The sequence below is a fragment of the Siphateles boraxobius genome, unplaced genomic scaffold (assembly GCF_051911475.1).
Source record: "Siphateles boraxobius isolate OS27281-9 unplaced genomic scaffold, OSU_SipBor_1 54, whole genome shotgun sequence".
Taxonomy (NCBI): domain Eukaryota; kingdom Metazoa; phylum Chordata; class Actinopteri; order Cypriniformes; family Leuciscidae; genus Siphateles; species Siphateles boraxobius.
Window position 1 is genome coordinate 3258368 of NW_027509180.1, and position 24174 is coordinate 3282541.

Sequence of the window (24174 nt, forward strand, 5' to 3'; positions counted from 1 at the left end):
TGCACACAAACGTGTCCCTGCTTGATATAGACTGTTATAGACGATTGATAAGACGTTTTGATGAGAGAGAGAGAAAAAAACGTTTTGCTAAAAAGGCTTAGCCTTCCCCTGGCCACGGACTTGAGACTAGCAATATACAATTCGAGTGAAATTTTCTCCCTCAAAAGCAGCCTGACTGCTTCTACTAGTTGCTTTTATAAAGAAATGCTCAGGGCCGGCGCCACGTTGCTGGTCTAGGATCAGTTTCCTCCACTCCATAACCAAATGATAAGTGCGACTGGGCTGGCTCAGCTGTGGTCTGTGGAAAACGACGTAAACTGCATGCGTGCGCACGCGCAGAGATAATTCATGCGCGTGATAATTCATTTTATGCAGGATTTATGCATTTTTTTCGATAAACAATTTTTAAATAAATGAAAGCAATATAATTTATAAATTGCAATGTTTTTATTAAATTGTTATCACTTTAAATACTCATTCATTTGCACGTTGTGTCCGAGCCCCGGCCCGGCCCGACAAATTAACTGTAATTATGAGCCCGAGCCTGTTTAGGGATAAAAATTGCTAGCTATGAAATTAGCCTTGGCAAGACAAAGACGTCAGCTATTTTGTTTAAAAAATCAGCAACATTTCCTCTAAATTTACTGACGTTCTCAACTACTTTCTAAGTTACTTTCCCCCGCCCGCAACATTAATGTTTTATCCCGCTCCTGCCCACAAATAGACTTTTTTTCTGTACCTCCAAAATACAAATACTACGTGTCGCCATCATACACATCAGACATCAGCATAAATGCTCCTGATAAATTTGTTACTAAAGCATTAACTTTAAAGCTTGTTAAAGCACACATATAGTTGTTCTTGTTGCTTTTCTGCAACAGAAGAATAAAAATGTATTACTTTTTATATGTTTTATTCATAAATATTTCTAGTTTGAGGGAGTCCCGTGATTCGCGAATCGTTTTATTCCCCCGCAACCCGCACACACAGAGTGATGTGCATTACCGCCCGCGCCCGCGCTCGGCCATCAAATCTAGTCCCGCGCCCGCGCTCGGCCATCAAATCTAGTCCCGCGCCCGCGCTCGGCCATCAAATCTAGTCCCGCGCCCGCGCTCGGCCATCAAATCTAGTCCCGCGCCCGCGCTCGGCCATCAAATCTAGTCCCGCGCCCGCGCTCGGCCATCAAATCTAGTCCCGCGCCCGCGCTCGGCCATCAAATCTAGTCCCGCGCCGCACTCTATTGCGTTGGGAGTGCACGTCTCTAGATCAAAGGCCCGGCCCGGCCCGAGGATAGTGACGGGAAATATCGTCGTTTCGGGTCAAGGTTGGGCTCGGGCAGAGAATCTAGCAGCTAAGCTCTAATTGAGAGTGACATAACCACAAAACTAAACAACGAGGGCATCATCAACGCATGATGCCATGTCTAAACGCAGGATTTTGCTGCATTAGGTAAGGCCATGTTTATTTGTATTGGCTGCCAGGCATACAGTGCTTGTTTTTTTTTGCTCAAATTAACAGTTTGTAAACGTATAGTTGCGCTAATAACAAGTGAGTTAACGGGAGCGTTTATACTGGGACGCTTAAGTTGTTGCTAGGCGACGTTGGTTAAAACTACATGGTTAGGAAATCTATTTAAATGCAGGGGAAGCGCACATCTTAGCCTTACCCTGGAGTTGGTTCACCCTCCGCCTATGCCGACTCTCCCGATTGCCCCCGATATGCATTATTCAACCTTGAAATTATGGAATATCCGTTCTACAGTCCGTAGCCGTCGTGTGATCTTTCCCGTATGAGAAATTTAACGTAATGCTAGGGTGAGCGAGCACGCAAAATCAAACGACCAATCAAAATTCGACTTTGTCTAACAGACTGTCCTTAATTAAAATATTATTAATTCAGCTTAATATTCACAAAAACAAGAAAATGTGAAAATGTAATTGGCAAATGTGATTTTTAAATAGCATATTTTATCAATACAATCCCGTTTACATTCATGGTGATCTGAGGGGGCGGGAGAGTCCCGTTGAGGGGGCGTCGCCCCCTCACGCCCCCCCCGTGGCGCCGGCCCTGCTTCGTCAACAACACGCGTTTGCACCCGCTGATGGTGAGGTCGACTAACAGCAGATGGAGAGTATGCTCGGTAATCTACTGCTTTTCCTGCAGTTCCTGGACGTCAACGTTGAATTTACTGTCGAATTTGAACCACTGAATTTGTGGAAGCGAATTTGCAAAGCGAAATAAAATGGACCGAAAACGGCCTGTTGAATATTATAGGTTGTATTTTTAATCAATTTGAATATTTTGGAAGTGAAATATGAAAGGTGAATATGGATTATTGAAATTTTACTAATGAAAATGTGTTTGAAATGTTTTGAATTTAAATATTCACCGCTTAAATATTCAGCCATGCTAAATTTCAGCCCATAAAAATGCAAACCCTAAAAATACAATGCATTAAAAAAGCATGGTTAATGCAATGCATATTTTTTTCAAGTAGTACAATTCAACAGGCTTTTTGTTTCAAAAAAATTTGGGATTATTTTACTTCCATAGTTCACTTAGATGGGTGAAATGCAGAGCACACATTCATGGCCACATCACCTCAGAACGGCTCACATAAATGTTTTCATTTTTAAAAATCAAGCTTCAAACATGTGCTTTCCAATCAGGATTCAGGAGACATCTTCTGACCAAACACTCTTAATTTTACATCTCTTTAATTATTTGTGTGCAACACCATGTTTTTCGGTGTTCACGCAGATAATCAAATCACATGACCTGTACCCTACTAGCATTAATAATTTTCTGTCACTATTAGGTGTCACTATTGCCAAATTATCATTTAAATCAAATATAGGCCTACAATTCTTAAATAAGTATTCAAGTAGGACACAACATTTATAACAAACAAGAAAAAATTCAAGAAGTGAGAAAAATATTTAGCAAGAAAAGACACAAATACTCGCGCATGCGTGAGGCGGAGAAATGTGTACAATCATAATTCTTTATTGCCAAGTAGCCTATATTTTACTCACACAATCAATCTGTCTCAGGGACAGGAGATTATAGTATAAAACACAGTATAGACATACATGGTAAATTATCTGCGTCTTCATTTAGAGGAGAAATCTCGAATAAAGCGCCTCTTCTTTTCTTGATCTCTCATTATTTTCACGGCACAATTGAAAAGGAGTTTTTGTTCTCTATCTCTAACCTTTTCTGATTTTGCCATGATCCTCCTGTTAACATGGGATGATTGTCTTTAAACTCACCCCATGATTTAAAGTTCTTCATCATGAGGATGTTAAGGTAAAACACGTTAGGATACCTGATAACTTCTGAGAACAGAACAGCACACAGTGCAGTGGCGTCTCCAGAGACCCGTATAGACACTTTGGCATGATGCCCTTTAATGTAGTTCCAGAGTGTCTCTCAACAGTTTTCACCCACACTGAAAAAAGTCTAACATTGCTGTTGTTCGTTTAATGTGTATTTTCTCGTTGAAATAGCTTAACATTATTAGTTTTTTCATTTAAAGTAAACATTTTAGTTTATATGTATGGTTGAATCCATTTTTTTTACATGGATACAATATAAATTGGCAACGGGACATTAAATTGAATTTATTCATTGGATCAAAGCATTTTTATTAGATTAAGTAGTAGGGCTGGGCGATATATCGCACGATATTGTTATGCGCATCTCGTCAGTAAAGCCGGTTCCTTGATTAGTAGTAAATCACCTTCACCTGCTTTCAGATGGAGCGGCATTTACTACACAGCACAAACTCCAGTGTTAAATTAACACTCAAGAGTGTTAAAGTTAATGAGATAATTAAGTGATTAATTTAGTGATGATTGAGCATTATTGAAGACACCTGATGTTAACAAGCAGAATCACTGAAGGAGAAAATCACAAATTGTAAGTCACCGTTATGGCGATAAGTGTTTGCTTTAGTTGGGCTCTTAACCTTTATAGATTCACTTTAAATTTGTTTGTCTGCTGTTATTTATTTATAACAGTCAAATGAACAAAGAAAAGTGTGATCTGATAGTGTTGGTTGTGTTCTGCCATAATCATGCTGTGATCAGAAAATGAATCTTATTGAGATAGTTTGGTTTAACTCGTTGGCAACAACTCTTTGATTCTACAGCATATATGAGTATAGGTACGTTTCTTATAATCCAAAATATTTTATAAACATTGTTTTGATCAAAACACTTTCAAATAAATTTTATTTAGAAACACAGACATCAATAATCAGCCTGTGAATCTCAACAATGGTGACAATAATAAAGCATGTTGCAGTGGCTGCCACCAATCACAACTCATTAATGGCTCCCATCATGCATTGCGATGTGAATAAATTATGATCTGAATTGTCTATGTAATTTACTTTTCCTAATTGAATATTCTGCTCGTCACCATTGTTGAGATGCATAGACTGAATCTTGAAGTCTGTGAGTGCCTATAAGAAAGATTTTTTTTTTTGATTTATTATACATTTCAAATAATGACAACTTATTTTTTTTGATTTGAGACAACCTAAAATAATTAATTTACTCGAACCTTTAAATATTAGTTTGAATTAACTTAAAATAATTAGTTTGTTCCAAACTAAAATCATTAATTTAGAGTCAATGTCAAATATTTCGTGTGATTGATTACTTCAATTTTTTTAAGTTGATCCAAGGTTTTTATTTTTTCACCCAGGTCAAACCCATTTGGGCCTCACAGGGCTGGGTCTGTGGCATATCTCCAGCTGCCGGGAGTGGCGCCGATTTAGGGAACACTTTTATGGGTCGTATTTGACGATGGTGACGGGGTAGGTATTTAAGAAAAGGTATTTTCTTGTCAAACACACTCGAATAATGTTTGTTTTAGGCTACTTACAACTTTGCGAAATCATTTTTAAAGTGTATAAAAAGACTTTAGAAATATATCAGAGTAATATCAGAGTCAGATATATTAGAGTCCTCTTTCATTCAAAGATTATCCAGGAAACTGAGACTCTGCAACTTTAAGGTGGTTTCCTTGTGTGTATGTCATTGTTTGAGGTTTGAAAGCGTGTGTGTGAGGCTAAACAACAACATAGAGACACTGTTTCACATTCACATCATTCTGCTCTCATCGCTTCACCACACATCTGCTCACAGGTATGAAATATTATAATATATATAATAATATAATATATATAATTTGAGTTGTGCAATTAGTATGTGTTTTATTGTGAAGCAATTCTGAAGTGTTCTTAGAGGAGAAGGGAGTGAGCAAATGTTATGGTGTGTGTGTGTGTGTGTGTGTGTGTGTGTGTGTGTGCGTGCGTGCGTGCGTGCGTGCGTGCGTGCGTGCGTGCGTGCGTGCGTGCGTGCGTGCGTGCGTGCGTGCGTGTGTGTGTGCGTGTGTGTGTGTGTGTGTGTGTGTGTGTGTGTGTGTGTGTGTGTGTTTTATGCTCCAAAATGGTATCGAAGTGACTTGGTCGATATTTTACTCCTCATGTGATCAAATCTCATGTACATCTGGATCTGTAGTAAAAGTTATTTGTCACTGTGGCATCATGAGAGGGTATGTCATAGACGCAAGGTATGTGCCATCTAGGTGGTTACAGCAATGGGGACTACAAACCAAGATGGCCACCTCGTCCCGGACTACAGTTACCAGGTTCCTCAGCGGTGGGGACACAGCTGTTGTGAGTGAAGGAGAAAAGCTGTTAATGAGCTGAGAACAGAGAGAGACTGGCTGTTTTGTTTGAGAGCATAAAGTGAAGCTGGAAGAGTTTTTGGTTATGGAAAAGAACGCTTTGGAGTTTTGAGTTGATTTATTAAAAGAAACCAGTGACTTGATCTCTGCCTGGACTCAATTTGTGAACCAACCCACACTTTGGTGATACCCTACCTCTCACGATGCCACAGTCACTTGCACAGAAACGCTTTCGATAGAGACGATGCCATTAACAGGCATAGAAAGTCCGCAGAGCAATACTAATGCAGCGGGTTTAGTATTAGAGTTTATTTTATAATCGAGTTTATTTCCAGTGATTCAAACAGGAACGAGTGGGACCACGTCATTACACCGGGGAGCGCGCGCGGGGCTAGTTGTCACACACACAGTTTAAGGCTTTCCACTCATGCTAGCATGAGGAAACTGAGTATTTACTAGCTGCCATATAAACACTATATAAATGAAGCTGAATGTCCGGAAATAAATCAAGAAATGCTACAGTTGGGAAAGAGTTAGTTCAGCTCTGTCCCACTGTTTATGACGTCTTTTTTTGACGTGTTCTGCACGTTCGATATAGACGTTCATGGAACCTTCGGAGACGAGGTTAAAAACTAGATCAAATGTGGCCATTGTGGACATATGTTCAACATCATTTATGGTCTCATTTAGATATAATTTATACTGTTTCTGGACCAAATAAATACTCTCAGGATGCATTCAATTAAAACTCATATTTATTTCAATGTAATTGCAAAGCAACCCACAGACAGTTTGTGTTTGTCAGACGTCTACAGAAGATCTTAGTGAGAATTAACAGAGGTTTAGATGTTGATATTTGTTTCATTTTAAGTCAACATTGTGGTGATCAGTGTTTGCTTTGTGCAATAAAAGATAATCAGAAGATACAGGCTATTATAAGATAAAGAAAATTAGTTTTTTCCTACTGTATCTATTTGGCTACATTTGTTGCCCAATTAAAAATTTATTAGACTAGACTGTTTATTATGAAAGTTTTGTTTTGAATAATTTATATAATTTGACTCATTTGAAACACAAAGAGTTTGTATTTGCAGTTTTTTATTGTTAATGTTTTCCCAGATTGTGCAGTAGATACACATTTACTTTCACTTTCATTATTCCATTAGTGACAACAGCGCCCTCTTGTGCCCTACATATTCAAATAATCTCATTTCTGCATGTCTTTGTTTGTACAATTTATAGGACTTTCTTCTGAAATGTGATGCTTCCTGAGAGGAAAAGATTGAAATTAAGGTTATTTGTTGAAAACTTCATATTTTAAGGCGTAATTTTCACTGCTTTAAATGCACATCACTTCACATTCTCCACATATGTTTAAATGCTTGTTCTACAACACAATATTAATATACTGCAGTCATTTGATTCTTTAAAACATTTCTCTTCTGTTTTCAGCACTGAAAGATGAACAGAATCAATAAAACATGTGCAGAGACTCAGACTGACGACGGGTTTGAATACAGACTTCAGTCTAATATACTGAATCAAACCAATATTCCCCACTGTGATCAGAGCTGGTATTCAGAGGTACACACACACACACACACACACACACACACACACACACACACACACACACACACACACACACACACACACACACACACACACACACACACACACACACACACACACACACACACACACACACACACACAGTCTAATATACTGAATCAAACCAATATTCCCCACTGTGATCAGAGCTGGTATTCAGAGGTGTGTGTTTCTGTCCTCAAACTACATCATTACACACACACACACACACACACACACACACACACACACACACACACACACACACACACACACACACACAATGACTCAACTGACACTCAACAGTCAAGTATGCTGTTAAGTAAGTTTGTTCAAGTAGACACATTTACACACACACACACATTCACACTCACACTAACACACACTCACACACACACACACTCACACACACACACACACACACACACACACACACACACACACACACACACACACACACACACACACACACACACACACACACACACACACACACACACACACACACACACAAACACACACACACACACACACCTCATTCATCTGTGTTCATATAGAGTGGTGCAGGTATGACATCACTCTGTAGGCCAAACCGCAGAAGTGAGTTGCATTTTAGCACTTGCGTTTCTTTATTGTCCCGAAGTCAATGGGTTTTATGAATGGAGTTTTGGTTAAATGGCTGAAATAAGGTCTGCGTTGAACACAAGCTCAGGACACTTTCATGTTTTATTCCACAACATAAAATACATCAGTATTACCCATTCGTGATCTTTTTAAGCAGTTACATGTCTTGAAAAAGGCGAATGCTAATAAGTGGCTAAATGGAAATACAGAGGCTGTCGAAGAGATTAAATGTCATCACACTGAACATGTAAACTCTTTTACAGGCTCGTTATGCTTACCCAGCTAACAGAATTTTGTTATAAGAACGTTCTCCAAATATTCAGTGTTGGTTCTGGGAACGTGAAAAATGTCCAGTTTTCTTGACGTTAGAGGAACGTGTTTTAAAAGGTATAATGTTCCTCAAACGTTGCTTAAACGTAATTTTCGATAAAAAATTCAACATGATAGTAATGTTGATTTCTAACATCCAAGAATGTTGAATGTTACTACACAGCAAAAACTCAAGAGTGTTAAAGACTCAGGAGTGTTAAAGTGTTAAAATATGAGTGTTAAATTAACACTGAAGAGTGTTAAAGTTAATGTGCTATTTAAGTGATTGATTGAGTGATGATTGAGCATTATTGAAGACACCTGATGATAACAAGCAGAATCACTGAAGGAGAAAAATCACATTTAGTCACCATTATGGAGATCAGTGTTTGCTTTAGTTGGGCAGTTGACCTTTAAATGTTTAACTTTAGATTTTGTTTGGCTGGTGTACCTGAGTTATGACAGCCAGATGAACAAATAGAAAAGGTGATCTGATGGTGTTGGTTGTGTTTTAACATACCGTAAAACTTCAAATAATAGCCGAGTCCCAAATAGACGCCTGTCTCTTTTACGCGCCTGGTGTGGTGACAGGTTTGGGTAAATAAAGGCCAGTCTCAAATAGAGTTGTGCCGTAGGTAATGGCAAGGTCTGATATAATGGCTAGATAAGTGTCCAGTTCTTCTCCGGAAAAGTTTCACAGAGTCTCTAAACCAGGGGTCTCCAACCCTGCTCGAGAGCTACTGTTCTGCAGATTTTAGCACCCAACCCCAATCAAACACACCTGGACCAGCTAATCAAGCTGTTCAGTGTTACTTGATAATTACAGGCATGTGTGTTGGAACAGGGTTGGAACTGAAGTCTGCAGGACAGTAGCTCTCCAGAAGCAGGGTTGGAGATCCCTGCTCTAAACACTCCAAAATGTTTCAATTGGCCAGTTTTCCAGTGCTGGGATCCTGCCGTAGGCGGGAAAGGGAAAACTGAAGCTGGGAGATGTTGCCAGATCTCTCTGTTCTCCTCCTCTTCGGAACAGGTGCATTGGTGGAACGGGAACTGCTTACTTTTCACAGTAGCCTTTCTGGAGCCGATGGAATGATCAGTGAATTTTCTGAGATATTTTCCAAGAGGAATTGAAAAAGTTCCTCGCGATTAATTCCGAGAGGCGTTTGTATGTTATGGTCGTGGGAATGTTTTCATGCAGCCAGACTGAAATGATGGTTGTGGAAAATGATGGAAAAGTGGTTTTAAGGAATAGGAGTTGGTATACATATTCAAGGGCATGCAAAGATGAGTGGTGTTTATGATCATATCTAGTGGGCTGGTGGGGGCCAAAATCCCAGGGCCGATTGTTTTGTCCCAGTCCGGCCCTGCATGCACCCCTCGTGTCCTTGAGGAACTCACAGAGGAGTCGGCTGCTGAATCCACCCTCTCCACTGTCCGTATCTCCTGAGTGGCTGATCAGCTCAAGTCACAAGAGATATCCACACGCCCGAGTGAAACATGAATACTCATGCTGGAATGACACATGTGACACGCTGTGGTCCCCTGTGTGGGATGCTGTGGTCCCCTGTGTGGGACGGTGTGGTCCCCTGTGTGGGACGCTGTGGTTCGCTGTGTGGGACGCTGTGTGGGATGCTGTGGTCCCCTGTATGGGACGGTGTGGTCCCCTGTGTGGGACGCTGTGGTTCGCTGTGTGGGACGCTGTGTGGGATGCTGTGGTCCCCTGTATGGGACGGTGTGGTCCCCTGTGTGGGACGCTGTGGTTCCCTGTGTGGGACGGTGTGGTCCCCTGTGTGGGACGCTGTGTGGGATGCTGTGGTCCCCTGTGTGGGACGCTGTGTGGGATGCTGTGGTCCCCTGTGTGGGACGGTGTGGTCCCCTGTGTGGGACACTGTGTGGGATGCTGTGGTCCCCTGTGTGGGACGGTGTGTGGGATGCTGTGGTCCCCTGTGTGGGACGGCGTGGTCCCCTGTGTGATCCCCTGTGTGGGACGGTGTGGTCCCCTGTGTGGGACACTGTGTGGGATGCTGTGGTCCCCTGTGTGGGACGGTGTGTGGGACGCTGTGTGGGACGGTGTGGTCCCCTGTGTGGGACGGTGTGGTCCCCTGTGTGGGATGCTGTGGTCCCCTGTGTGGGACGCTGTGGTCCCCTGTGTGGGATGCTGTGAGACGCTGTGGTTCCCTGTATGGGACGCTGTGGTTCCCTGTGTGGGACGCTGTGGTCCCCTGTGTGGGATGGTGTGGTCCCCTGTGTGGGACGCTGTGTGGGACGCTGTGGTCCCCTGTGTGGGACGGTGTGGTCCCCTGTGTGGGACGGTGTGGTCCCCTGTGTGGGACGGTGTGGTCCCCTGTGTGGGATGCTGTGGTCCCCTGTGTGGGACGCTGTGGTCCCCTGTGTGGGATGCTGTGAGACGCTGTGGTTCCCTGTGTGGGACGCTGTGGTCCCCTGTGTGGGACGCTGTGGTTCCCTGTGTGGGATGCTGTGGTCCCCTGTGTGGGATGCTGTGGTCCCCTGTGTGGGACGCTGTGGTTCCCTGTGTGGGATGCTGTGGTCCCCTGTGTGGGATGCTGTGGTCCCCTGTGTGGGACGGTGTGGTCCCCTGTGTGGGATGCTGTGGTCCCCTGTGTGGGACGCTGTGGTCCCCTGTGTGGGATGCTGTGAGACGCTGTGGTTCCCTGTGTGGGACGCTGTGGTTCCCTGTGTGGGATGCTGTGGTCCCCTGTGTGGGACGCTGTGGTTCCCTGTGTGGGATGCTGTGGTTCCCTGTGTGGGATGCTGTGGTCCCCTGTGTGGGATTCTGTGAGACGCTGTGGTTCCCTGTGTGGGACGCTGTGGTCCCCTGTGTGGTCCCCTGTGTGGGACGGTGTGGTCCCCTGTGTGGGATGCTGTGAGACGCTGTGGTTCCCTGTGTGGGACGCTGTGGTCCCCTGTGTGGTCCCCTGTGTGGGACGGTGTGGTCCCCTGTGTGGGACGCTGTGGTCCCCTGTGTGGGACGCTGTGGTTCCCTGTGTGGGATGCTGTGAGACGCTGTGGTTCCCTGTGTGGGACGCTGTGGTCCCCTGTGTGGTCCCCTGTGTGGGACGGTGTGGTCCCCTTTGTGGGACGCTGTGTGGGATGCTGTGTGCAACAAGCAACAAGAACGCAAATCTCTGCAGACGATGACATCATGCACATGCGTATTACATGTTCAGTCTATAGTGTTTCATTGCCATCTAATGGCCTGGCTGCAGAATGTAGCGTTTTTAGTTGTTTTCGTGGATCTGTGTGAATGGGGGTCGTTTCAACAATAGTGTCGTCCATACACAGAAAAGTCAGAGGAAAAACTTCTCCGTTTTAAGCAAATCGTTGTCTTGTAAACTTACTCTAAGTTCACTGGGAGGGGGAGGGAAAATGTTGCATGCTTAATTAGACTAATAATCGTATGTTTAGTTAAAGTAATGTGTTTGTTATATTAATAAGATAGAATGAATGTCAATTACTTAAGGGTTTGGAATGTTTGAATGTTTTCACGTACATCAGTGATGTGAAAGAAGTCGACGAGAACAATAACATGTAAAGTAAAGCTCAAGTACGAGTCGTCTTTGCAGACAGAACAGCACCTTTCAAAGTAAGCATCCAGTCAGCAGAATAATGCAACATTATCTCATTAAACTAACACATATAACACATTTTTAATTTAGGGTCAAATTTCTGCTCATTTCTTGATCTTTTTAAAAAAAAACTTGCAGTTTCAGATTATACTCCCTTTACAGATGCTTTTTTTTTTTTTACTCTCTTTGTGATGTTTTTCCATTTAATCAGAACCGGTTTATCTGGATGAGCTGCAGTTTTTAATTTCTTTGTCAAACACAAGGAAGAAGGCCATACAAGTTTAAACACACACTGTCTTCATGTGCCAGATCACTGACAGATGTCACTTTGATCCAGAGAGATGATCATAACTTCAGCTGAACATGGACCTGCTTATGTTCATTTCTGTGACTGTGATTCCAGTTATATCCAACGGTATGTGCATTGTTTTTCTCTCTTCAAGTTAATTCTGGCAAGACACATCGATACTTATGTCCCATTTAAAATATCTGCAAACTTACAGTATCAGTTAAAGTTTCAGACACATTTGACACTCTTACATGTTTAACAGGGATTAATTTTCAACAATGGCAAAAGCAGTTTCAAATCACTTGCATGCACTGAGGTCAAGAAGTCTCCTGTGGGGGCCCTGGATTATATCTTTAGACATGTTGGGGAAGCTTGGGGGCAAAAAGGTTGAAAACCACTGCTTTAATATGTTATCCTCAGGAAATAAATTGTTTTATTGTATTCAATTATTTCTAAATTGTATTCTAAAATAAGAGAAGACAGAGTTTATAAAACCTTTAAAGAACAATACAGGGCCTTAACAGGTTCTTTGTATAGTTGATGTGCTATATAGCACCTCAACCCAAGGGCGTAACTTTGGGTCTACCATTGGGGGGGTTAAACTCGCGCCATATTTATTTATTTATTTATTTATTGAATACTTTTCTTGTGTAAAAGGTAAAATGCTAATTTGTCGTTCCTGCATTACAAAAACATTGTGATACTTTTACTGATTTAGGCTACTTAACGTAAATGCAGCTGTTCACTTGACTATTTATGCCACAATGACACGGTAGTTAAATTAAGTGTTTAAACACCAGCCAGCAGTGACAGCTTCCGCTTAATTGATTTTTTGTGAGTGTTCAATATCTTATGAAAATAAAACAAGAACTTAAAGATTAATCAATTGCATCACTGTATTTGGCACCTACATGCAGCAAATGTATTATGCACAATTCAACTCTCAATACACAATACAGGGTGGCACACTGGAGTGCAGCTTGCACCTTTATAAAGTTCAACGTGTCTCTTTTTTACTATAATTTTCCCTTTGGGTCAGCATACTGTCTGGTGTCAGATTTTTAGCACGATAAATGCAAATGACTGAAGTTACCACTCACTTTCAATGACATGTGCAGAGTAGGCAACCCTAACACCAGGGTAATGTGTGGAATACCACCTATGATTTATCCTTTTTTTGGCCATTCAAACATGTAGATTTTTATTCACATAATTACTAGGCTGTTGCCTTTTCTATCCAGTAGGTGGCAGTCCAGGATAAGAAATGGCAGTTCAAGAAAATAAACTAAATAGTAGGAACAAAGAAATTAAAAAAACATAGCCTACAAGTGCGAACGGAAATGTAATGTGTGAAGATACTGGAATGGAAATGAATGTAACCACCTTCTACATACTATTGAAGACATTTTGTTTGTAACATCACCTTTTAAAAACTTAACATCAAATAACAGCATTAAAAACTTTCAAATAGAGAAAATGAAAGTGCAATTATATTATCACTTTGCATGAAATAAGACTCAAAAGTAGATAAAAAAAATTGTGTTTGCATTTAGCCTCTGATAACATCAAATTCAGAAACTGAGAAAATACAAGTGTGGACTAACGTTAGTTGTGCTTTGATTCATTTTGTCACTTTGCAAACTCCATGCAAAAATAATAAAAAATAAAATAAAAATAATAATAATAATCTCAAATTGAGCCGGAGGTGGTAAATTCCTAATAATGTACGTATTGTTTTAGGTATTTTAATAAGATACCTAAAATACGTTGCGCATACAGCTGAAATAACGCGATCGTTATAAAGGTGTTTGAACAACAAAACACATCCACTTGCACATATTTGACAATCGGAATATCAGATATATCCTGCTATAGCTAACAAATTTGTGAAATTTTGAATAAAAAGGAAATAAAAGCAGATCATCAGGCATTCAGCTATTGTGGCTGCAATGAATGATGCGTCTCCATGGGAACCATAAAGTGATACTACGATCAATAACGGTCGGTCGCCTTGAAAAACTTTTAAACTTACGTGTGAAAAGGTTAAGTAAGGCTTACATTTAAATGTGTCTTTGTTTTGAGTGTATGGTCAATAAATAAAGGAATTAAAAAGATGGGCACAAAGCCTGTTTGTCGCGTCCCAATTGTCATGTCTCTATTCCCCACCAGTGGGCCGTGCCCGCGCCCGCGCCCGCGCCCCACACTTTGGGAAACGCTGAGCTAACTTCACAGCTAACTTAGCAAAGGGGTACCTCCGTTTGGTCAGGATTTTTCCTCGTTTTTGCTGGTGTCGACCAACAATGAAAAATCGTTGTCTGGCTGCCTTTCAGTGTCCTTTACATCTATCCATCCGTTAGCATGCACCGTCAGCTTTCTCCAACCATTCATCCCAGCGACTGCGCAAAATAGTGAACAAACTTGGTAGAGAAAGCGTGTTGGGTAATACCAAGTAGTCGGTGCGGTGGGCGCGGGGTACATTACAGATTATTTAAAATATGATCTTTCTTGCTGGCAAATTAATTTAATAAAGAAAACGAACAAAAGTATTCCCACTCGAAATATTTCATATTTATTTTATTTATTTTGTATTGGGGGGGGGGGGGGGGGGGTTATATTAGCTGGATCTGATTTTTGAGGGGGTCATGACCCCCGTAACCCCCGTGCAAATTACGCGCATGCCTCAACCACCCCAAAGAACCACTGAAGAACCACTAAAGAACCACACTGGGCTGAACTGGTTCTTTATATGGTAGTGGTGCTATATAGCACCTCAACCACATACCCCTTTTCCACCAAGGCAGAGCTGGTGCTGGTTCGGAGCCAGAGCCTAGTTTCAATTCGGTTCTTTGGTTTTCCACACGCAAAGCACCAGCTCCGGTGCCTACTCGCGAACCGGTTCTTTGTTTCGACAGCCAAAGAACCGGTTCTCGGCCAGGAAAACTGGTTCCAAAGCGGCACCAACTCTTTGCTGGACTAGAACCAGAGAACCGTTCATTTACCACCGTGTCATGCTTACGGCGGGGCTGGAGGCCGGTTTAGATGTGTCCTAAACATATTTTATGACCGCAAAGCCAGGAGAAACATTTGCAGAAACACGATGTAGTCCACCATTGTAATTATTATGCTTGAAGTTGGCGCAAGCGTTTCTAGCTTTTTTTAAATTTGATTTTTTTATTGAAAACATTATGTAAGCAAAGAAGAAAACAGTCAAAATATAGAACAAATAAACGGAAAGAAAAAAAGACACAAGACAGAGGTACATAACTAATCAGAAATGATTACATATCAAAGGAAAAGATTAAAAGACTTACTTATTTCAATTGTTTTTAAAGCCTTCATGGTACACAAGTTAGAGATAATCCCAAAATAATGTACTTGCTAGCGTTTCTGAGAGCCAAGTAAGAACCACTTGCGTCAGGGGCTGGGTTACCGTGACCAACAAGACGAATAGAAACTTGTGACCGCCATTTTTAAATAGCAGCTAGTCGAGCTAATAGCAGCTCGATTATAAATATCCGTCTATGTAAGTTACGGCGAGCTGCACAAACGCGTTGGACTCCGATGTATTTTGTAAACCCATGAGCATCCATAGTATTGCAACGTCCGTTATTGTTGATGGCTTGTTCGAGATGCATCGGAGCGGCGCGGACCGACCGGAGCTGCGGGAGTGTTTGGAGAACATACGACTCCTTGTGCTTTTAGATCGCTATCGCAGTGCTTTGATGTCATGCGGAGATCGATCTGCGAGAAGCCGATGCATCTCGAACAAGCCTGGCGTACTGTTTGGCGCTACCGCACTAGCGTTGCTGGGCAACATGAGACGTATACAGTGACGTAAGATCTGGCTCTGTTGTGGCTCTCTAGCCGGTGGAAAGGCAAATCGGTTCTTATTAAGCTCATCAGTCGAACCCACTCTGAACCAGCTTTGGCTCTGGCTCTGAACCAGCACCCGGTTCTTGTTGGTGGAAAAGGGGTAAAAGAACCACTGAAGAACCGCTGAAGAACCAAATTTTTTTTGTGTGTGTACAAGTACAACATGTGAAACAATCAGTTACAAGAAATACGGCCCTTATTAAATCCGCAGGTAAAGGTGTGTGAACTACCGCTGTGAATGCTCAGGCAGACTGAGAACAATGAGGAAAACACAAATGTGGATACATAAAATGTTTTTAATGCACAGCTGCTACACATATATTTACATATTTTATTTAAGTGAACGCGATTTTAACTGAAGGGGAAGCCAGAATGAAATTTTAATATAGTTCATATCTGGTGCCGACTCTGGATTACTTCCTTTAGAGATGCTTTTCATTTTTTTTTGTGATGTTTTTCCAACTTAATCAGAACCGGTTTGTCTGGATTATTGCAGTTTCATGGTAAAGTAAAACAAGTTTCAGCATGTCTGAATTATCTCTTATAAAACTTTTTAACTTGACGAGCCAAAGTGATTATGATAATTTATCATAACTGAACATGGATCTGTCATTCTAATAATATCTGATGGTTTATACTTGTTTTCCCCTCTTTAACCTAATGCTGGTGAAAAGGCACAAAATTAAAAGGCACAAATATGCATTTCTTTTTGCAACTAAAATTTTAAATTTTAATTATGCTTTCCATGATGCACCTCTTGAAGGTCCAGAGTGAGCAGAGCTGGAATCTAGACAAGAAAACAAGCTCAAACACAAGATGTTTACATTTGATTAAATATTTGATTAGCATTGGTTAAGGCTGGTTTGGTGTCCTGTTGAGGTGTGTCAGTCTGTGTTGTACTTCTCCGGTTATATTTCCTGGTTACTTGATTTGACCCTGTGTTTACAACCCGTTTTTCTACAACAATTAAAGTGGAAGAATTTCTGTAAATGATTCATAAACAACATTTGCTTGTGAAATGCAAAAAAAAAAAAAAAAAAAATTAATTTGACACAGATAACATAGGAATTTTTCCATTTAATTTAAATTTATTTTGGGCTGAGACAGATCATTTCTAGTCCTCTTCTGCTGCATTCATTTAAGAACAAATTAAAGTGGATACACACATGTTGTGAATTAGGTGCCATTTTTTCATGAGAAGTTTCCTTGTGTTTATGAACATTATTAGCAATTATTAGAGATTGAGAGCCATTGTTTGAGATAATAGATGACAGAGGTGTAGTCAAGAAGAGCAAGATCAAGACCAAGACTTAGGCCACATCCACACGAAGTTGTGAACACGGCATCATCTCAAGAAATATCTGCGCACACACAAAACCACTGAAACCGACTCAAAACGATGTAGTATACATGCCAGACCACTATGTGGCACTGTAATTCTGTAATTCATGCACATAAACCTTGTGCTCTGTATACATTAATAATAGGCTTGGTAGCTTCTTCTTTTTTTTTTTTTTTTTTCTCCAAGAATTTTATTGAACAATATAAACAACCATACTGGTACAAAATATGAAATGTCTTAATCAGACAACAGACAAGCGTCATACCATAAGAAAGAAAATATGAATAAATACACTGTAAATTGCTGTTGCGTGACTAGCGGTTTCTGACTAGGGTCGACACGAGGGGTGACGGGACCCAGTTTAAAAAAATAACGGTTTCAGGCTCCCAAAACGGCGTATCTGTCTGGATGAAACGCTGATATGATACACATTTTTTACGTATACAGCTAAACGCGTCTCTATGTGGACAAGGCCTAAGACTGTTTAAGAGTGGACTTAATGCAGTAATTAAGTGACGATTTAGCATTAGTTATGAACACCTGCTGTAAACCATGTAGATATAATGTGTATGTAGACTATATGATTATGATACTTAGTAAATCATAGTCTACGACGCAAGAATTTAGTATAGAAGAATAAAACATCATCAGCATGCGCTCGAGGCAAACAAATAGAGCAAGATATTCTATTTCTAAGGCGCTTCTCTTAGATTGTGTCTTTGATAGCACACACTACACATTTGTCACTCATGTAAACAAGAACCGATTTGCCTCAGATTTCAGACATTTGTTGGCAATTTCCACAAAACCGTCTGCGAGTGATAGTCTGGGCTAAAATCATGCAGTATGTGCTTGGCATTGGGTAAAAGGAGAAAAATAGGGAGAACCTCAGTGCTTACTTTCAAAAATAAAGTACATCATTTTACATACATAAAAATAGGGATGCAAATTTCGACAGCTAAAAATGCCATTATAAGTTTTTTTACGTGGGGTGATGACATCATCATTTCACAAAATATACCGACTGGCTGTTCACATAAAAACGCAAGGGTGCCGTGTTCAGATTTATCCACTCTGGGACCCGGTTTCAAATAATAGCGATTTCAGTCTCCTAAAACGGCGGATCCGTCTGGACAACACGGCAATGCGATTTTATTACGAATACATCGAAACGCGTCTTCGTGTGGACAAGGCCTAAAGCCCTATTCGCACGGGATAAGTATTATCTGGGGACCTCGTGTGAATTAGAATTTACCCACCCACATCTGAATTTCGTGTGGCGCATTCGCACAGGATAAGCGAAGCCTGTGATTTTACTCGAATTACTGACTTATCTCCCGGATATGAGGTCAATAGGCTTTTGCTTGGAAATGTCTTGTCGTTATTATAGGTCTAGCTGTATGATATATCATAAACAGAAGAATGTGCCTTACCGCATTCTGATATACATGTCATTCGTTTCCATCTAACCATTCTTTTTGTCTTTGCTGTTGTGTTGGTTTTCAGCTTTCTCTTTCTGCAAATTGTATAGTTGTATGTGTATAGCGATATGACCCACCCAAAATACTATCAAAACACTCCCACGCAGCCTCCATTCTTCGCAAAGATGGATAAAAAAGCACACAGGACAAAAACCTTGAAAAAGTTATAAACGACCCTGCCACATCACAGAGATGCCGATTCACACGGGACTGATATTATCACAGGACCTCGGTGTTCACAGACAAAGATCACAGACAACCTCCACAATTATTACAAATGACTAGAGGTCACCACCCAGCCAGCACAGCCATGTGGGGCCCAAATGGGTTTGACCTGGGCAGTCTAACTGGGACCCAGCCAGTTTTGCCCCCGGTTTCCATGTAGGCCCCACATGGGTTTGCCCAGATGAAATGAACACTGCTCAGTGTGCACACTACAGGCTGTTACATGTAACACTGATCAGTGTTGGAGTTAATGAGATAATTAAGTGATTGGATAATGATTGAGCATTATTGATGAACACCTGCTGTTAACAAGCAGAATCACTGAAGAAAAGATAAACACAATAACTACTTCCAGTCACTGCCCTATATGAAATCAACTGAAGATAAAATACACAAAATCTCTCAAGATCTGATTAAACAACTCCACAAAAAGCATTACCAGCTTCACTTATTACTAACCAGGTTTACTTTATTTCTGGTAGACAGATGTTGATTATTTATTAAAAATAATAGTTTGGTTTGATGTTACCATTATGGTGATAAGTGTTTGCTTTAGTTGGGCTATTGACTTTTTAACATCAGTTTTTCTATGCTCAGTTGTATCTGATTGTATCTGAATCTCTAATCAGATTCTATAAACTGATTGATGATTAGAATATAATCATCATGTAGTGGCTTATCTCACTAATATTGTGTGTGAGCTTTATACGGGTGATTTGTTATTCATTTTGTTTTATTGTTGTGCTTCTACTGCAAGAGATCCAGCACATTTTTTTCAGAATATCAAATGTTTTTTAAAACATAATTTTCACATTTTGGACTTTCTGAGATTTTTAGTCACACACAGACATCAATAATCAGCATATGAATCGCTACAATGGTGACATGCTTCATGGTGCAATGCATTCTGGGAGCCATGGATAAGTTTCGTATGATGCACCCAGAATGCATTGCACCATGAACATTGTCACCATTGTTGAGATTCATACGCTGATTCTTGATGTCTGTGTGTGAGTAAAAAACGCAGAAGTCCAAAATGTGAAAATGGTGTTTTAAAAATTATTTGATGTTCCGATAAAAATGTGCTGGATCTCTTGCTGTAGAATCACAACAATAAAACAAAATGAATAACAAATCACCCGTATAAAGCTCACACACAATGATTTTATTCTTAACATCAATCAGTTTATAGCATCTGATTGCATTTTCTCTTGCTATTCTCAACATAACAATCAGATACACCTGAGCAGAGAAAAACTGATGTTAAAAAGTCAATATCCCAACTAAAGCAAACACTTATCACCATAATGGTATCAACATCAAACCAAACTATAATTTTCAATAAATAATCAACATCTTAACCTCTGTTAATTTTCAATAAGAACTTCTGTAGACGTCTGACAGAAATAAAGTAAACCTGGTTAGTAATAAGTGAAGCTGGTAATGCTGTTTGTGGAGTTGTTTAATCAGATCTTGAGAGATTTCGTGTATTTTATCTTCAGTTGATTTCATCTAAGGCTGTGACTGGAAGTAGCTCTTGTGTTTCTCTTTTCTTCAGTGATTCTGCTTGTTAACAGCAGGTGTTCATAAATAATGATCAATCATTATTCAATCACTTAATTATCTCATTAACTCCAACACTGATCAGTGTTACATTTAACAGCCTGTAGTGTGCTAACTGAGCAGTGTTTATTTCATCTGGGCAAACCCATGTGGGGCCTACATGGAAACCGGGGGCAAAACTGGCTGGGTCCCAGTTAGATAGCCCAGGTCAAACCCATTTGGGCCCCACATGGCTGTGCTGGCTGGGCAGGTAATACTTATCCCATGCGAATAGGGCTTAAGAATATTCAAGAGTGGACTTAATGCAGTAATATAGTGATTAATTCAGTGATGATTGGGAATTAGTGATAAACACCTGCTGTTAACAAGCAGAATCACTGAAGGAAAGATGAACAAGAACACAATAAAGAAAACTACAACTGACTTCAGCCACAGCCTTATGCCTCCAACAGACTGTACTATTTCAGCAATCCTATAAGATCATTACAAATCACTGTACTCATGAAATAAACTTCGATACAATGTGTATGTAGACTGTACGATGATGATACTTATTGAATCGTAGTCTACGATGCAAGTTATTATAGAAGAATAAAACGTCATCAGCATGCACTAGTGGTAAACAAATAGAGCAAGATACTCTATTTCTAAGGTGCTTCTTTATATAGCACACACTACACATTTGTCACTCATGTAAATGAGCACCGATTTGCCTCAGATTTAGGCATTTGTTGGCAATTTCTACAAAACCATCTGCGAGTGAAAGTCTGGGCTAAAATCGTGCAGTATGTGCTTGGCATTGGATAAAAGGAGAAAAATAGTGAGGACCTCAGTGCTTACTCTTAAACTAAAGTACATCATTTCTGTCAGGACCACTATCGTCAAATACAATTGATGATTAGCATACAGTTAGGATTGGCGATATGGTTCTGTTCTGGGTAAGAACTCCCTGTGCATCCATGAGGCCTAGCGTGGATAAGAGCAGCAATAACCCCCTTAGGGTGAACACAACAGAACCAACATGAATGTATCCAGATATCATTAATTCAAGATTTTAAAGTACAACATAATTCGAGAATTTATTCTGATTCGAGGGAATCAGAATGCCAGATCCTGACTGAGACAGGTGGAGCTGGGGAGGGAGGAGGGTGATGAACTCCTGAGAAACGCGACAGTTGCTGATAATACTGAAGGAGATTATATATGAATACAGTGATAGACGTCGTATTCCCATAGGTAGACGTGGATCAGCTGAGAGTCACTGATGTGAGCTTGACTAACGAGACCTGCCAGAACTGACGCTACGCTTGATTTTACAATACATGAGATAAAAATAGGGATGCAAATTTCGACAGCTAAAAATGTCATTATGGAGTTTTGACTACAAAACAACCTTTATTTCACTCTTCTCTTTCCCCTGTCTATGGGAAAAACATTGTTTTCAGGGTTGACTGTGCGTGGTCCCTCTGGTCCTCTGGTTGCTCCTCTGGGATCTTCACTGGTTCTGCCCTGTAATGTTGATGAACCTTTACTAATGGAGGATCTGCAGGTGGAATGGAGAAGAACAGACTCAAAAACTTTAGTTCATCTGTATGAAGGTGGAGAGAGTCGACCAGAGAAACAGCCGCAGGATTATCAGGATAGAGCTCATTTCTTTACTGAGGAGATTAAACACAGAAACTTCTCCCTCCGTCTGGACGATCTGAGAGCTGAAGATGAAGGACGATACACATGTACAGTTCAGAGTCAGCAGGAGTCTGGAGAGACTGAGCTTCAAATAAAAGATGTTGGTGAGTCTGAACTGAAATGGATCTACGGAAATACTTTGACTGTATGTGATATTTACAGTTTGTTCTTTCAGAGCGTTTGCTAGTCTCAGGATCAGATCCGTCCATATCTGCGTTTGTGGGTGAAGACGTCACTCTGAACTGCTCTGTAGACTCTCACATCAAACCTGAAGACTTTGAAGAGGTTACTTGGAAAAAAAACGATGAAGATGATAAAGAAAAAGAAATTCTGCTCCTGCTCTTCCAAAAGAACGAGGCTTTTCCAGATTCATCAGATGAGCGATACCGAGACCGAGTTGAGTTCTTCACTGCTGAAATCCCCAGAGGAAATTTCTCTGTCCGACTGAAGAGCGTCAGAACTGAGGACAAAGGGGTTTACATGTGTCAAGTGTTTGCTGGAGGAGCCTCAGCCAATGCAACTGTAGTGCTGGAGCAACTGGGTGAGTCATACAATAACTAATACACAACTGTAATTTAGTTATACATTTACATCCAGTTGTACATAAAGTTTATTAAGATTCCAAATTTAACTGCAAAGTGATTTAGATTTATTCCAATGAATACAACTGCCGTTTTTAATGGACAATAACTGAACAGAATTAAATATGCAAAGAAACGCCTGTGGAGTGACAGTTCCTCTGAGATCAAATGACTTCACACAGCTAATAGCAGCACACACAGTTCAGGACAGTGATCTTCACGAGAGACACGATAGACACACTGTAACTTCAGTCCCCCACAAAGCATATTTTAATCCTTCGTTTCATTTCTTTTTTTCATAATACTTGCATGAAATTATAAAAAGGACAGTTTTGGCTTGTCAAATAACATTGAAAACATTCAATATATTGTTTTTTTAATTGTATTAAATAAGCTAATGATTTGCTTTCTCATGGGATACTCTGCAATGATCTTTTCAGTAATTCGTTTTTTTTTATACAACCGCTTTTTTCTCAGTACTTTTTCTAAACTTGTCAGACAGTTCTCTTTAAACTTTTTCAACTTTCATCTTCGTACACGCATTTTTTATTATTTATTTAAAAGGGACAATACACATTAATTGAGATTAGCACTCGTGTCCATCATGTAAATATTCCAGATTATGAAGACAGAAAATGAAGACACTCGTGTCCATCATGTAAATATTCCAGATTATGAAGACATGTTTGATTACCTAATAACCACTGTTTTATCGACGCAGAGAAAGAAGAAAAAGAAGCATTTCATAATTCTGTATGTAGAGTGTAATAGCCTTTTCCTGAAAGCTACTACTGTTGGCTGAGCTGGATATAGCTTGACACGTGCAGTTGTAAAGATGAGAAGTCAAAAGGTCAAAAGACTGTTTGCCCTCTCAGCCACAGCCAGATACTGTGGCTTCCTGTCTTTAAAGGGATAGTTCACCCAAAAATGTAAATTCTGTCAGTATTTACTCACCCTCATGTTGTTCAACCCCGTAAGACCTTCGTTCATCTTCAGAACACAAATTAAGATGTTTTTGATTAAATCTGAGAGCTGGATCACTCCTCCATAGGCTTCTAAGGGATTGAAACTTGTTCCCCGAAAAGTTATTAAAGACATTGTGACTACAGTGGCCCAATCCTAAGTTTATCAAACGACGAGAATACTTTTTGTGGGAAAAAAAACAACAACTTTATTTCAACTATTCATTTCCTTCTCTGTGGGCCTCGAGTCAGTTCACTAGTGTAACAGCGCAGCGCTTCTGTTGTTATACGTCACACGGATCACCCACATGACCAGCGTCGGCCAAAAGTGAGCCTACATGTGACGTAGCTCTACGCTATCA

The 24174-nt window shown here is 40.5% G+C and overlaps 3 protein-coding genes across 3 annotated transcripts in view; 1 reads left to right on the plus strand and 2 right to left on the minus strand.

Annotated features, from left to right (window-relative positions):
- Positions 1–24174, minus strand: part of LOC143714406 (uncharacterized) — a 297700-nt gene that overhangs the window by 107490 nt on the left and 166036 nt on the right. The gene's annotated exons all lie outside the window — the stretch shown is intronic.
- LOC143714424 (uncharacterized) lies at positions 5616–11421 on the minus strand. The gene is made up of 2 exons (XM_077205603.1): positions 7427–11421; positions 5616–7236 (listed from the first exon to the last, which is right to left on the minus strand). Exon 1 carries the CDS (start codon positions 11392–11394, stop codon positions 9679–9681), a length of 1716 nt encoding a protein of 571 aa, XP_077061718.1. The 5' UTR covers positions 11395–11421; the 3' UTR covers positions 5616–7236; positions 7427–9678.
- LOC143714401 (uncharacterized) overlaps positions 11949–24174 on the plus strand; it is a 66838-nt gene continuing 54612 nt past the window's right edge. Inside the window, exons 1-3 of the mRNA XM_077205511.1 lie at positions 11949–12225; positions 22029–22373; positions 22445–22810. Coding sequence (XP_077061626.1) covers positions 12174–12225; positions 22029–22373; positions 22445–22810 — 763 coding nt within the window. The 5' untranslated portion in view covers positions 11949–12173. The remainder of the gene's footprint in view (positions 12226–22028; positions 22374–22444; positions 22811–24174) is intronic.

What these genes read in the sequence shown, in the direction of transcription:
- LOC143714424 (XM_077205603.1), bottom strand. Translation starts at nt 11,394, where the DNA reads ATGTGCATGATGTCATCGTCTGCAGAGATTTGCGTTCTTGTTGCTTGT.